General features: G+C 45.3%; 1 protein-coding gene across 6 annotated transcripts in view; it reads left to right on the top strand.

Annotated features, from left to right (window-relative positions):
* LOC118692261 (protocadherin alpha-C2-like) overlaps positions 1-14,963 on the top strand; it is a 105,621-nt gene that overhangs the window by 23,734 nt on the left and 66,924 nt on the right. The window contains exon 1 of one of the 6 annotated variants that reach the window (XM_036391962.2): positions 6,020-8,534. The exons of the other annotated variants lie outside the window; for them this stretch is intronic. Coding sequence (XP_036247855.1) covers positions 6,120-8,534 — 2,415 coding nt within the window. The 5' untranslated portion in view covers positions 6,020-6,119. Of the gene's footprint in view, positions 1-6,019; positions 8,535-14,963 lie in introns of those variants that run through there. 6 annotated transcript variants of the gene reach the window in all.

Here is a 14,963-nt window from a genome sequence, read left to right as displayed (position 1 = left end):
TCTCTTCTATCTCATTTAATTTTCTCTATAGCTTAAAAGCGAAATGTGTAAAGCTGCCGGGGTAATACAAACAAGCAGTACATATATATTTCGTGTTATGCATTCAATTCGTTTGGTTAACCCCCATGTTTTTAAGACACAGTGATATCTGTAAACACGGTATTTTTATTTTGACTAAGTACAATTGGTTGTGTTATGAGCTAATAGAGCTCTTTAGAGGAAGGACACGGACTGTAGAATTTAAAGGACGGATCATTGTTTCCAAAATTACTAGAATGGCGTTTATAGGTGCACAGACAACAGCAATGAATTTTTAAAACTCCATATCCTTTTTGAAAAGTATTGCAGAAATGGCTTATCGCTCGTCGATCCGTAGAAAAGCATTTCAATGTGTCCCACGATTTTCTCTTTTCTTCTCTTAGATCACTTAGTACCGGCTTTAACTTTGAGTTCTTTGTGTATTTGCTGGGGATTGTTTATTTGGTCTCCTTTGATCGTGAACGGGAGTCGCGTGCTGTAGGGGAGTGGGTGATCATCACTTAACTATGCGTGAACTCCTTCAATTGTGAGGAGCAAGGTCTGCCCCAGCTCTGTAGACCTGTCACTTCTTTCCTTTATTCACATGGGTGTGACGGAACCGCAATTTTCTAAAGGAAAAACGTGCATTTTAAGCTTATAAATAGATTTAACTGCCTCTACAAAAGATGGAGAAGCAGCATTTGTGCACAGATGTGGGAAGCAACTGGTTTCTTTGGGTTATGATTAAGGGCTCTGTGGGGGTCTCAGTGCCGTTTGGGGCAGGGCAGGATTTGGCTTCTGTTCGGTTCCCCTTGGTTTTTTCTGACTGTAATAATGAGTGAGAAGAGTTTTTCGGGGTTTGTTGTAGACGTGCACTGTCAAGAAAATATTTTAATATTTCTGTTAGAAACATAAAGCAATCTTAACTTTAGAAACAGCTCGTGGATGCTTTTACTTCACGGAATAGTCCGGGCAGGAGTGGTTAACAGAAGGCTCTAGAATATCCGTCAGTGCCTTGAATAAACGCTGCCAGTTTCGCGCAGAGCCGTCAGTCGCTGCAAGCCCAGGCTGTTCTTGCCGCCGCCCGTTTTTCTGGAGAGTGGCGCTGATTCAGGCGGTGTTATCAGACCCAGAGCAATCCTGGCAGCCGGGATCGCTGCCGAGCGCTGCTGCGGGCGGCTCCGGGGGCGGGAGAAGCGGGGGGGAAGCGGCAGCAGCGCCTGCTCCGCCGTGGCAGCCGGAGGATGTTTTGCAGCTTCCAAACGAGATTTTAAAGGCAAGGAAATGCTCGGCACTGCTGCCTCGGAGTTGGCTGAGACTCCGAGTGCTCGGCTCGGAGGCGCTCCTGCCGCCCGAGCGGGACTGAGCCCCCGTAGCCGCTGTCGCTGGTGTCATCCCCGGCAGCTTCCGTCAAGTCCGGTGGTCTCTGACTGGGGGTCAACAGACCGAACTGTGTCCTCGTGTTAAAGAGACGAGACCTTGCCCGCGATGTACTGAATAGCATGCAGTGGGTCCCTGTTTCTGTGCCTCCATGCGGGTAATGAGGATTTTCGTGGGAATATAGAAATCCTCTGCATTATGGGTTCGTTACTCCGGGCTGCTGATAGCTGAAAGTCATCTCTGCTCCCGCGTCCCCAAGGAGCAGCTGCGAGCTTTTTGAAGGGTATCCTGACACCACTGCTCTCTCTGCCAGCAGGCACAGCCCGCCTTGGCAAAGAAGAGGAGCTCAGAGCAGATCAACCCGGCGATGCTGCCCAAGTTGTTTCCGTCCCATCCACCGGGAGACGCACGGGGCTGAGAGCGAGCCTGGGCTGGGGGCTCCCGCAGGACTCAGGGCGGGCTGCCTGCCACACCTCCCGAGAGGGAGGAGCCCGGTGTTTGGGGTCTCCAGGGCACCCCCGTCCTTCTTCTCGTGTGAAAGGGAATAGCGGGGTCCTTGCATCTCCGTCGGCGGCTCTGTGGGGGCGATCTGGGCTCAATCCGAGGTCCGGTCGTCCTCGGTTCGCAGGCAGACCCTGTGCACTGCCGGGTTCCCATTGTTGTGGGAGCTTTTCATGCGCTCCTTTGGGCGGCGGAGGGGGCTGGAGCTGCCCCCCGGGGACACCTGCGTCGCACAGAGCTCATCGGTTTCCTTGGGAGGAGAAACAGCGGAGCTGTTGTTCCGTCCGTTCTCCTTCACAGATTCCCCTGCTGTCTCCCGCTGGAGTTCAGTGCGCTAATTTAGCACCAATGGGCGCCCCTCGGTTCTGGTGAGCATCCCTGGGATTGTCCCAAGCCCCAGCACCGAGCAGGACGTGTCCTGCAAACCTCCATTGAAGGCACCACCTCTGATGCATTGCCCGCGGAAACGGCGCTTTTAAATCATCGCTGACATCATGATGATGTTCAAGCACGAGTGTCCCTTCGTGTGGTGCTCCACAGCCACCACACAAACCAGTTTGGGTCTTCACCTTTCGTTTTTGCCTTTGCTGGTGTAACAGTTTCTTCTGGCAGCCACCAGAAGCACAATGTGGCTGGACTAGCGACGTCTAACCGCAGGAAAAGGGGAGGATTGGCTGGAAATGTAAGGCAGGGAGGGAGAATGAGTGCGCCCCGAGGCGGTGCAAGGGCAAGCACCAGGCAGGCAGAGGAACACGGAGGAAGAGCTCTCTGAACATGTCAGGGAGTGAGACATGGTGAGGGGTCGTGTGGAAGTGAATGGTACTTCAGAAGGATCACAAGGATGAATTCCTCTGTCAGTTGGGTCAAACGGACTCTAAGATTGGGTCCAGCAGAGAGGAGGGAATAGGGAATTGTTTGGATATGGCAAACTGAAGGCAAATGTAGGATGAGGAGGTTTAAACAGCAGTTAAATTATCTGCTGTGATACCAAGGAAAGTGTCTGTGTTAAAGGTGTTTAATAAAACTTAATTCTTTAATACAGCATAGTAATGTAATTGGGGTCAGTGAATTGAAATGGAGAGGAGACCTTTGAGATTGGAGAGCCTGAAAAGAAGGATTAGGCAGAAGGGTGGCCCAAAAAGTGAGTAGGGACCCTGTGTATAAAGGCACACTTGGGGCTGCCTTGAGCTGGATGTGGAAGGGAAAGCACAAACAGGCAGGGAGGAACATGCCTGAGACTCAGCCAAGCAGAGCAGTGGCTCCACACAACAGGCAAGGCTGGATTCTGCCCCCGTGGCACAATTGTGTTATTCCCTTCATGGCAGCAGTGTCTGTGTTGTGACTGACCCTCAATATTTAATATTAATGAGCACTGGATCTTGGCTGTGACCCAGAGCTGCTTACCTGAGTGGTGTGGGGATCAGAAACTCGTGTGCTGGGTTGGGCAGGCAGCGTGGCAGGATCTGGGTGCCGAGGTGGTGCTGGCTACGTGCACATTCTGGTGAGCAAAGCTGCCTGACACATCCCTGTGCCCAGTGGAAAATGACAGGAGGACAAGCTATGCCAAAACACAAAAGCAGGGTGGTGAAGTTTAAAAACTGTTAAAAACAAGTGAAGACAAATTCACTTAGAGTCCTGTAGATAAGCACCAGGCAATGCTGCAAAATTAGAGATATAGCAGAAAGATGAAGAACTTAGTTAATGGTAAATGAGTAGTAAATGAATGGAATAAAGACTAATATCATTGTAGGCTGCTGATACTTCTCAAAAGGTGAGTACATCTGAGAGGCAAATGTGCAATTACTTTCATTTTGGCCATTCACTAATCAGTTTCTGCTAGCACTGCTAGTATTTCAGACACCACAATGAATAACTACAGCTTGTCATTCCAATATTATATTTGAGGAAAATCTGCCTTTGAGGGGGTTTATCTGCTCAACAGGAGGATGTTGAGCCCAAAATTCTTGGTTTTCTTCATTGTAAGCTGAGTCACAAATGGGCAGGTAGAGGCTGTGTGTTTTACCTGTGTGCACCTGAGGGATCAACATGTGGCTTTTCAGCTCTTCCCAGACAGATGGATTTATCCTTGCTGCAGGTTAATGTTAGGGACATGCATCAATCTTTCCTGTGACTTTAATAGATGTTATTGCATTGGTGCAGGGTGTTTAGAACGACTGGGCATCATTACAGAGCAGAAAACCCAGCAGCTTCTCGGGTATTGTAGATGACACCGTTGCAGAAGAGGAATCTAGGGCAGATTGGGAGTGGGGGGAGGCTGGATGATAATTCTGTAGTGATTGGATAGGAATTGGGCATTTCTGCCCTTAACAACCAAAAAAGAAAAAGGGATAAGCAGCAAACGGTGAGTATTTGCACTGTATGCAGTGTGCAATGGGTTATTGACAAGTTTATGTCCTCTGTGGATTGAGGTGCACAGCAGCAGCTCTGTAGCTTTCTCTCAGCTTTCTGCTGCCACCTCTGCTACCCCTGAGCTGTAAGGGATTCTGTAGCATCAATGAACAGAAGTAAAATGCAACATTCAGGTACTGCCAGGACCTCCTGGGGTTAAAAAAATCACATCTGCGGACAGTTGTGCTGGAGCAGACCAAGATCTGTTCCAGTGTGCCAGGATGAGAACCTCACCTGGGGCTCTGCTGAGTTGTGAAGATGCAAAGAGATGTATTGATTTTTTTTTAATTTAATGTACAACTTTTGGCTGTGCTCCAGATTTTCTCCCTTTTTGAAAGGCCCTATGTATACTATATATAATTGAAATGTTCTGTTTCACTTGCCTGGAAAATCTCAGCTGCAGAAAGAAGCACAAGGAATATGAGAAGGGTTAAGATCTGTCCTTGTTACACATTTATAGCCTCTTGCTTTTGATCGATCAGGATCTCATCACAACAAGCTCTCACAGAAGGGAGGTGGAAACAGAGGAGATGGAGCTGCTGCCAGGGCCCATCAGTATAAACTGCTGCTGAAGATCGTTCCAGGGAAGGTTTTCCAGGAGGATATTTTGAAATGCTTTTCTGCCCTCTTGTACTTGCTTTGGGGTGTATTTGGTAACTGTTCCCTTTGTGTGGAAAGGTGGGGGAGCAGAGAGCTTTGATGTTATTTTTTTCCCACTCATGATCTGCAGTCTCTGTGTGGTATCAGCTCATCTCTCCCCACAATCTCTGGGGGTGTCCTAAATGCAAAACCTCTTTGGTGCTGATATTTATTTCTATACCAGTAATTGAACTGTTGCAGCCTCCCATTTCCCCCTGCCAGCCGAGCCACCCCCATCCTGCTTTGGGAGGCTGGATGGGAGCTCATCTGTGGCTGGGGCTGACCTGACTGTCAGAGCAGAGACCCTTCTCTCCAATAATTCGTGTTAATTTCCCTTGTTTAGAAGGTGAAGCAGGGAAGCAAGAAAGAGCCTTTTTCTTTTTCCTTTTTTCATATTCTCTTTTTTCTCCCCGCTTTCCCCCCCCTCCTTTTTTTTTTTTTTTTTTCCGTAAAGTTTAACAGGGGTAGTAGAGTCGACTGCCTCCTCTAATTGTGCTCTTAAACCCCCTCTGGGAAATGTTGTGCTCAGCCGGAGCGTGTCTGGGCTGTGCTGACCCATGTTTAGCCGATGCCTGTCACTTCTCATCCACCTTTCCCTTCCACCGCCGTTCTCTGACAGCGCATCCTCTCGCTGCCTCTCCCGCAAGGAGCGGAGGGAGGAGGGGGCTCTGCTCTGCCTCTCTTTTTCACGGGAGCACATCCATGACGCGCACTCGGCTGCGCGCAGCCCCCCGCTCCATCTCCGTCGGGGCGTTAAAAAAAGAGACGAAGAAGAGGAGGGGAGGAGAAGCCGCCGCCGGCCGGCGGGACAGCGGCGGCGGGGGGAGCGCAGCCCCCTCCCCCGGTGCCGCCGGTGTCTCCGCGGCCTCTGGGTGGCGCCGCCGCCGCCGCTGCCCGTCTAAGAACGGCGCGGGGCCGGCGCTCCGGTCACAGCGAGCGGCGGCGGCGGGCGCAGCGCTGCGGAGCTGCCGCCCAGCCCCGCACGGCAGCCGGCGGCACGGCCCGGGGGGAGCGGAGCCGCCGCGGAGCCTCCCGCGCCTGCACCGAACTCGCCGCCGGTGCGCCCCGGTGCCCGATCGCTCCCTCGCGCCGGGAACTTGGGGTGTTCGCTGAAATTCTGGATTATGTTCCTGCTGAGCCGGTCTGCGGGGAGCTGAGCCAGGGGAGGAAGCATGCGGGGCTATTTAATGGTTTTCTGCCTTATTTGCTGCACCGCGGACGGGCAAATAGTGTATTCCATCGCCGAGGAGACAGAGCGTGGAGCGTCTGTTGGGAACATAGCAAAGGATTTAGGAATAGATGCAGCTACACTTTCAGCTCGGAAATTTCGCATGATCACCGGTTCAAGTAAGCAATATTTTAATATAAATGCCAGCACAGGGGCTTTGTCTGTTAACGAGCCCATAGACAGAGAGCAGCTTTGTGAGTTAAAGTCTGTCTGTCTTCTGAATTACGAGCTTGTGTTAGAAAACCCTCTAGAGCTTTACAGGATGGAATTCAAAGTCTTGGACATAAATGACAACTCCCCCAGCTTCCCCTTAAGTGAATATCATATAAACATCCCGGAGTTCCTGTCACCTGGGGCACGGTTTACACTCCCCACCGCCCAAGATCTGGATGAAGGTGCTAACAGTGTCCAGAATTATACTCTGAGCCCTGATGAACATTTCTATCTGGAAATGCAGATACGCGGGGATGGGAGTAAATATCCTGAATTGGTGCTGAAGAAAGCCTTAGACAGGGAGCAGCAAGCCACTCACAGACTTGTGCTTACAGCCAAAGATGGTGGGAACCCTCCAAAGTCTGGTGATGTCCCAGTCATTGTGACTGTGCTGGATACCAATGACAATGCACCAGAATTTGAGCACTCGGTCTACAGGGCGAGCATCTTGGAGAACTCCCCCAGTGGCACTTTGGTAGTCCAAGTGCATGCCACGGACTTGGATGAAGGTCCAAATGGAGAGGTCAGGTATTCCTTTAGCAATACAACTTCTGCTGACTTACAGCGAATGTTCTCAATTCACCCGCACACTGGGGAGGTGACAGTCAATGGCGTTTTAGCTGTTCAGAGACCCCTTCTCGAGATGCTGATTGAGGCAAGGGATAATGGGGCATTTGGCATGTCCAGCACAGCTAAGCTGCTGGTGGAAATCACAGATGTGAACAATCATGGCCCAGAGATTACAATTACATCCCTTTCCAGTCCCATTCCTGAAGATGCTGTTCCTGGCACAGTGATAGCTCTGCTGAGTATTTTGGATAAGGACCCTGGGGAGAATGGGAAAGTAACCTGCCAGATCTCTGAAAACCTTCCCTTCCAGTTAAAGCCTTCCCTTCAAAACTACTACAGCCTTGTCACCAGTGAGCTTCTGGACCGAGAGCTGATCAGTGAGTACAACATCACCATTACTGCCACGGACTTGGGTTCTCCTCCTCTCACCACCCAGAAGACTGTTTGGGTGCAGATTTCTGATGTGAATGATAACCCTCCTGTCTTTGGTGCTGACGCATTCGATGTGTTTGTGGAGGAGAACAATCCACTTGGTGCTTTTCTCTACCAGGTCTCGGCATCTGACCCTGATATAGGGGAGAATGGACGGGTCTCTTACACGCTCAGGAATTCCACAGTTGCAGGCAGTGCCCTGACCAGCTTTTTGTCTATGAACTTGGCCAATGGGAGCATCTATGCAAAACGTGCCTTTGATTTTGAGCAGCTTAGGAGCTTCCATTTTCAAGTGGAAGCCAAGGACAATGGGTCACCAGCCTTGAGTGCTGCCATAAGAGTGAATGTTTACATCTCAGACCAGAATGACAATGCCCCGGCCATCCTGTACCCCACCAGCCAGAACGGCTCAGTAGCTGTGGAAGTTGTGCCCCGCCTGGCTGATGAGGACTACCTGGTGACCAAAGTGGTGGCAGATGACGAGGACAATGCACAGAACGCCTGGCTTTCCTATCACCTGGCCCATTCCTCCGACTCCACCCTGTTCCAGCTGTCGCCGCACACCGGCGAGCTGCGCACCACGCGCTCCATGCGCTCCACCGACTTCCTCAAGCACAAGGTGGTGGTGGTGGTGCGGGACCACGGGGATCCACCGCTCTCCTCCACGGTGACAGTGGGCATCCTGCTGGCTGACACCCTGCCCCAGGCACTGCCCGACTTCGATGACAGCGGGGAGCCGCCGCCACTGCTCAATGCCACCAACATCTACTTGATCGTTTCCCTTGCCTGTGTCTCGTTCATCTTCGCGGCGTTCATCTTCTTCCTCGCCGTCGTCCGGCTCTGCCGGTGCCGGACTTGCTGCTGCAGTGGCTGCTGCTGCCCAGCTGAGGACTATAAAAAGTATTGCTACAGTGTGCACATGCTGCCCAGCTCCCACTTCCCACCGGACATGCTGGAGGTCACTGGTGTGGGTAAACTCACTCACACCTACCTGTACAGGGCATCTGTAGGTCTTGGGCCTGGTAACAGCAGCATCCCCAATGGAGATGCTGGGAATGTTCCCAGTGGCTCGAGGTTACAAGTGCCAGGACCCTGCATCCAAGTGCAGCAGGTCCAAAGTGACCGGTTGAGCGCTGTCCTCGTGGTAAGTGCTTCTTCCTTTCACCTGTTTTCTCCCAGGCACGTGGTCTCGTGCCTGCACTAGGCTGCTCAGTACATACTGAGGGCATTTGCAGGAAAACAGCCATCAATTCATGGCACCTGAAGGAAATTTCAGTTTCTTTTATGTATTTCCTAAAGCAAAGAATCTCTTTGGCTGAAATATTGTCATGGGATGACGAAAGAGATTTTTTTTTTTCCACTGTAAACATTAAGGACCTTCAGACACAAGTGAAGGTAAAGGTGTAAGTAAAAACAAAATACCTTGCAAGCCAAGCCATTGTCTTCAGCAAGCTAAGTAGGGGCATGATACAAGTCCATGCAAGTTTCTAATCAATGGGTGGTTCTAAGATACACTGTGTAGAGTCTGTGATTTTATTTATTAATTTTTTTTTTTACCCCTGCCCTGACATTCCTGAGATTTTTTTTTATTGAAGGGAAGTAGTTTGTTGAGCCAAGATGCTGCTTTTCAATGCCTGAGGTAACTCTGTGGTGGAATAGCTGTAATCCCATAGCTAACACCTCTTTAGGAAGTGTGACTTGGAGTGATCATCTCACTTTCCAAGCAATCCATAGGTTTTGTGAATCTAAAACAATTCTCTTCTGGGCCTCTGACCAAGCTGGTTTCTTCTCAGTAGTGTGATGAGTGATTTCACAGGAGAAAATATCTTCCAGTGATCACAGTGTAGGGCCACATGGTGGGCTGTGTCTGCAGGCCTAATCTGCTAGGCGTTGCTGCAATACTTGTCCAAGATTCTCTTGTCTTATATCTAGTTTTAATAGGCCCTGTGAGTTGTCTTTATATTTTTATGAAGTTTTGAGATGTTTTGCCTACAGACTGTCAAATTCCTTGGTGTGCATAACAGTAACCAACCTCTGTTAAGTCTGTGCAGGCCAGTGCTCTGTGTCCGGTAGGAGCTGTAGGAGGGAAATGTGAGAACTCAGGTTAGACAGACATGGTGCACTCTGCTTTCTGCTGTTGTTTTTTTATTCTAGTTTACACCTATTAGAGGCTGTCCTAAATCCGTAGCCATAATATTTATTTTCACCTTTGAAATCTTTATTGTATCTTTAAATACATGTAGATGCCCAGCTCCTTTTTGAACCTTGATGTAAGGGTAGCTTCAATAACTGCTTTGGACAATCAAATATACATTCAACTACATAACATTTTGGTTTATTACTCTTAAATTTCCAGGTAGTGAATTTTGGTAAGCTTTCCCTCCTAGATAAATTCCAAATTTGCTCTTCACTATGCAATAAGTTCATCATGCCTTCCCTTATTTATGTGCTGACCAAATTTGATTTACAGATGATGGTTTTCCTAGTATTTAATCAGTCATAATTAGTTTTAAATTTTGTTCTCTGTAGTAGCAGGGGGTTGCAGGTGTTGTGGGTTTCTCACTGTTCAAAGAGGGGTGTGTGGAATACCTAAGTCTTGCAAAAGAAGAAGAGTTGATGTCATTCCTGAAGAAACTGTAGAGCCTAGGAAAATAGCAGTTGGCAGTATGTAGAGAATCTGTACCTAATGCATTGGATACTTTGGGAACATCATTGATTATTTGAGGATCTGAAAACCAAAGAAGGTTGGGTTAGAACCTTTGTAATGGGGAAAGGAAAGTGTTCTGGCAATATCTTGACTCAGAAGGCGTCTGCGAGAGCCCTGACAGTAACTTTGGCTGGAGAGTAGTTCATAATTGCAAAACTAAAAATAGTGATGACATATATATAACAACAAAGAAAACCAAACAAAAACCCTCAAAAAAATCACAACTCATTTCTTTGTTCCAGTTGAGCATGATCTGGAAACTCAGGCTACCAACACATTAAAGAACCGAATGATAATAAAAATACCCAAGTATCCCTAATCTCCATAATCAGAACAACTGTGATGTGGCTCATTGCATCTTGCTGTATTTCAGTCATTCAGGTGAATTTTTAAACTTGTAACATGAGACACCTTTTTGCAGCTTTTGATAGTGGGCAAAATAAATCCCAAATGTCATCTTTGGCAATTTTATTTCCTTGGCTTCTAATACTCAGAGATGGGCAACCATGGATATGGCTTATGTGGAAAGTCCAAAGGCTTTACATTAATTGAGCTGAGTAGGGGAGAAGAGGCAGAGACTGTAAAAACCCATCTAACCTTGAAACCAAAATCATGTTTATTAATATGGTTATTTGGTGCTGATCATTCCAGTGGCATTTGAGCTGTAGAATTAACTTTATATATATATATATATATATATAATATATATATATATAATATATAAAAATATATATCATATACATATAATATATAGAATATGTATAAAGTTTATATATATATATATAATATATATAATATAATATATAAAGTTTATACACACATATATATATATGTGTGTGTGTATGTATGTACCATTAGAAATTTCAGTTAAAAAAATTAAAATTTAATTTTGGATGTTGACTAAATTCAATCTGTAAGTGCTTTCAGACTGACCCATTTGGAATTAAAAACATAAACCTATATGACCCTTTGAGCTTTTGAGGAGGGGTGATTTTATTGGTCCATAAGAATAGAAATGTAACAAAAAGAAAGCAACAAATATTTAAAAGGCACTAGGAGCAACTTCATAGTTATCATTCAAAGCACTGAAAATTTCTAAATTACAATTTCAGCAGAATTGTAAAATGTCTTTTAAAATACCTGATTTTTATTTTGTTGGGTTTTTTAATTGAGAAGGTGATTACAATTTTCAGTTCATGTAGGGTAGAAAAAGGGCTGCATATATGAAAATTCAATTGAATTTCCAGAAATTAATTGTATTTCCAGAATTCAGGTTGATTTCTTTACTCTTATTCTGTTTTTACTCCTGAATTAAACAATAGGCTTGAATGTTTTTACACATGCAGACACATGAGACCCATTTGTGCTTTTATGCTTTCTATTTGGGTTAGAGCTATGAATAGCTCTGTGTATGGCCATAAGAGCAGTAGAGTAAACTGTAATTGTATCTTTTCCAGTATTTTGTTGTGTCTTTCTGCAGCATGGCATAAATGGCAGCTAAGTGAAGAGCTGGGCACGCTGCTGTGCTGTGTGAGATACAAAGGCAGGAGTGATTACTAAAGTAAGCAGTGCTTCCCTGACTGATTTCTTAGATTGTCATGTAGCCATGGATTGCTCCAGTTCTTTTGTTTGCTTGTGTTGGCCATTGTGCTGCACAAAAGGCCTGTGAGATATTTCTCCATTCAGAGCATAGTGACCTCTCTGTGACTTGGCATTCGATATTTAGGTTGCACCCAAAAATAGATGCAAACCTTGCAATGGAGAATTTTTCTCACTCAACTGTAATGGGAGTCGAATAATTTTGCACAACATGGCATGCATTTCCTGTGACAAAAATGGATCCACTTCCATTGAGACAGGCTGGCAATTGAGGCTGAACTGCTGCAGGCTAAGCATCAGTGGCTTCCTCACACAAGTGAAGAGCAGATGTGTGTCAAGCCCTCCCTGTGGCTCATTCTGATGGGAACAACACAGCAAGTGTAAGAGTGAAGCACTTTCCCAATTTCTCCTGTCAGTGCTAATAAAAACCTGTCCAGAACCAGCAGTCTCATGTCCATGTTACAGGAAATCAGTTTTTAGGAAGAGTTCTTGGCTATGAAAGTTACTCTTGGGGTCAGGCCCAGAAAATCCTAGAAGCAGCAGTGATCAGAGAAAATTCACCAAGGGAAAGTGCCTCCTTCTGACCCTGACTTCTGACTTTTCTTGTCTGATGCCTGCCTTGGAGTGTTATTTTAGAGGTAGGGGAAGGGAGAGTGTCAAGAGGAGTTGATTGAGACAAAGGGCTTGAGGGGATGTGGAGAGTAATATGATTGTATTTGGAGATGGATAAGGGGAAGGGAAGGATGGGGCTGAATGGTGATGAGGGCCAAGGAAGGGTAATCCCTGTATGAAAGAATAACACAAGAAAACATCATTTAGATCAAGCCCAGTCCTTTCCTGTATCAGTCACAATTTAATCTTAAATATTTGAATTCAAATATTTACATTTTAATTGTAAAAATAATAATTTTAATTACAAAATTCACTAGACTGTGCCCATTATTCCTATTGGAAAGTTATTCCTCTAAGGCTTTGAAATGCTCTTCTGACATCCTGCCAACTGTTCTTTGCTATGAGTTTGTAGACTTTTGATTTTGTGCCAGCAATTCCCTTTTAGTATGAGCAGTTCTTTCCCTCTTTGCATCTTGTTTTATCCATGGCTTAGAAAGCAATCAGATCCTTTCTTAGCCTTTGTTTTACCAAGCTGAACAAGTTGATCTCTCTCAGTCTTTTTTCCTATGGCCACCTCTGCACTTATCTGGTTATGCTGATATCCCCTCTCAGCATCAGTTTTTAATTTTTGGATATGTATTTCTTGCTTTTCTTGCAAATATGTGACCAGACTTACATATGTTTCAGGGAAAGGACTTCTTATGTACACAGGAATATTTCCTTGCCCAGGTCATAGGGAATACGTCACCTGATTCCTCTTGGGAGGCCAATTACCTCCTCCATAGTTTTAATAAGTTGATTAATCAGTCACATAGGTATTATTGCACAACTTCTTTGGGGGTAGAGATGCATGGGTAAAGGTTAATTCCCAAGATAGTTCTTCTGCCTAAATTCATCCATCTAAATGCTGGATGTTTGAGCCTTAGATGTTAAAAAGTCTTAAAGTCTTAGTCACCTGCTCAGAACAAATCATCCAGTTCATCTGGACAAAGCCTACAGACAGCACTGAGAGTAAATGAATGACCTTTACTTTAAAGTGAATGATTCCATATGATTGTCCCCTGGAACTGCTGTTAGAATAGCCCAACTCTTAAACTTTTAATGCAGCACTGTATTCAATGTTTTACTAAAATCAGAATAGATGAGATGAATTTCAGTTAGTTTCTATTGAGGAGAATTGAAAACCAGTCTAGCAAATTGTTGTCTTTGATAATCTATGACTATTTTCCTTCCTTTTCAGTGTACCTTCACTTCTCTTTTAGTTCTTCCTCCAAATTTGTATCCAAACAGGTAATGGGTTTGTGGTCACACAGGCTGGATTTCACCAATTGAAATTAATATCTACAGCTGGTTTTCTCCAATGAGATTATGCTTCTTCAGACTTGACAGGTTTATATTAAACCCTCCCCAAAAAACTAAGCCAAAACAAATTGTCTTCACCCCTATGCTTTTATTTATCAGTTCTTTCAGAAACCTATGATGGAAATCAGGTAGTGGGGAATTGAGGATTTTAAACTCTCACTGTTTTGGTTCTTCCTTGGTGACAGCAATTTCCATTCCCTTGAGTAATTTGTCACATATTCAATCACACTCAAGATACTGAAAACAGAGGAAAAAAATATTAATATTAAAAAAATACTAATAAAATAGGATTATGTTTATTATTATGTATATTATTATTAGTATTTATAAAAAAATACTAATAAAATGGTGGCTCTAGGGGATCATTGGTCCATGTGTGCCATGTTTTTGTGCCAATGCCTTGTGCATCCTCTGCTTCCCATTGGAGACAAGCTGCTGGATTTTAGTGTGGATTAACTGTGTTAATTTCTGGGGTTACAGCTTGCTTGTTTCAAAACAACAAAAGGAGTTGTGACTTGCTAAAGATTATTTAAAATTGCAATTAATCAAAAGAATGGTGACAAAATCCAGCACCCAAACTAAAAAGGGGACAAGCAGGCACATGGGAAATAAGGTATTTAATTGAGAATTTGTCAGGCAAAGAACAGGCAGGGCAATAGCTCAAAGATTTGGTGCTATCAGAGGCATTTGGAGAATGAAAGCAAATTTTGCTAATAAGGCAACTGGAAGTTAAATATCATAGAAAGAAGGTATATTTAAAAAAAAAGAGAGAAAAAAGAAGAAAAAGGAGGTTTGAAGCCTCTAGTCTTTGACCAGTCTCTCTAAGGAAAACGAACATATTTTTGTTCTTTGGATTCTTTCTTCTCCAAAGGAATGATTTTAATATTTTGATCTGTTAGTTCCTCCATCTCCCTCATGACTGGTCCCAGTCTGATGGGTCTTGACACTGTTTTTAGTGGCTTTTTATTTCTTTCTTACTCTGCAAGAGTCAAACCTCTTTGCCCCACCAGCCTACAAAATCAAAGTTTATGATGTTCCCTCACAAAACCCGAAGGAACTGATTCCAAAAGGTTCAGTGGTGTTACTTCTCAACCTTTTCCAATTCCTTTGTTGGGGTCAGAAGCAAGGAGCAGGGAAGCCTTACAGCTGAGTGGGCTTTTCATCTTTCGAACTACACAGCTGTTTGCGCTGTGTCCTGGGAATGTGTTTCAGACAGCTTTTAGGTTCTGCTTTGTAGCCAAAAGTTATGTGGAGATTGGTGCAATATCCTCCTGGTTAAAGCAGTTTTCATTA

Source organism: Molothrus ater, chromosome 15, assembly GCF_012460135.2.
Source record: "Molothrus ater isolate BHLD 08-10-18 breed brown headed cowbird chromosome 15, BPBGC_Mater_1.1, whole genome shotgun sequence".
Classification (NCBI taxonomy): domain Eukaryota; kingdom Metazoa; phylum Chordata; class Aves; order Passeriformes; family Icteridae; genus Molothrus; species Molothrus ater.
Note: the sequence above shows the minus strand (reverse complement) of the source record. Positions and strands in the feature narration are given on the sequence as shown.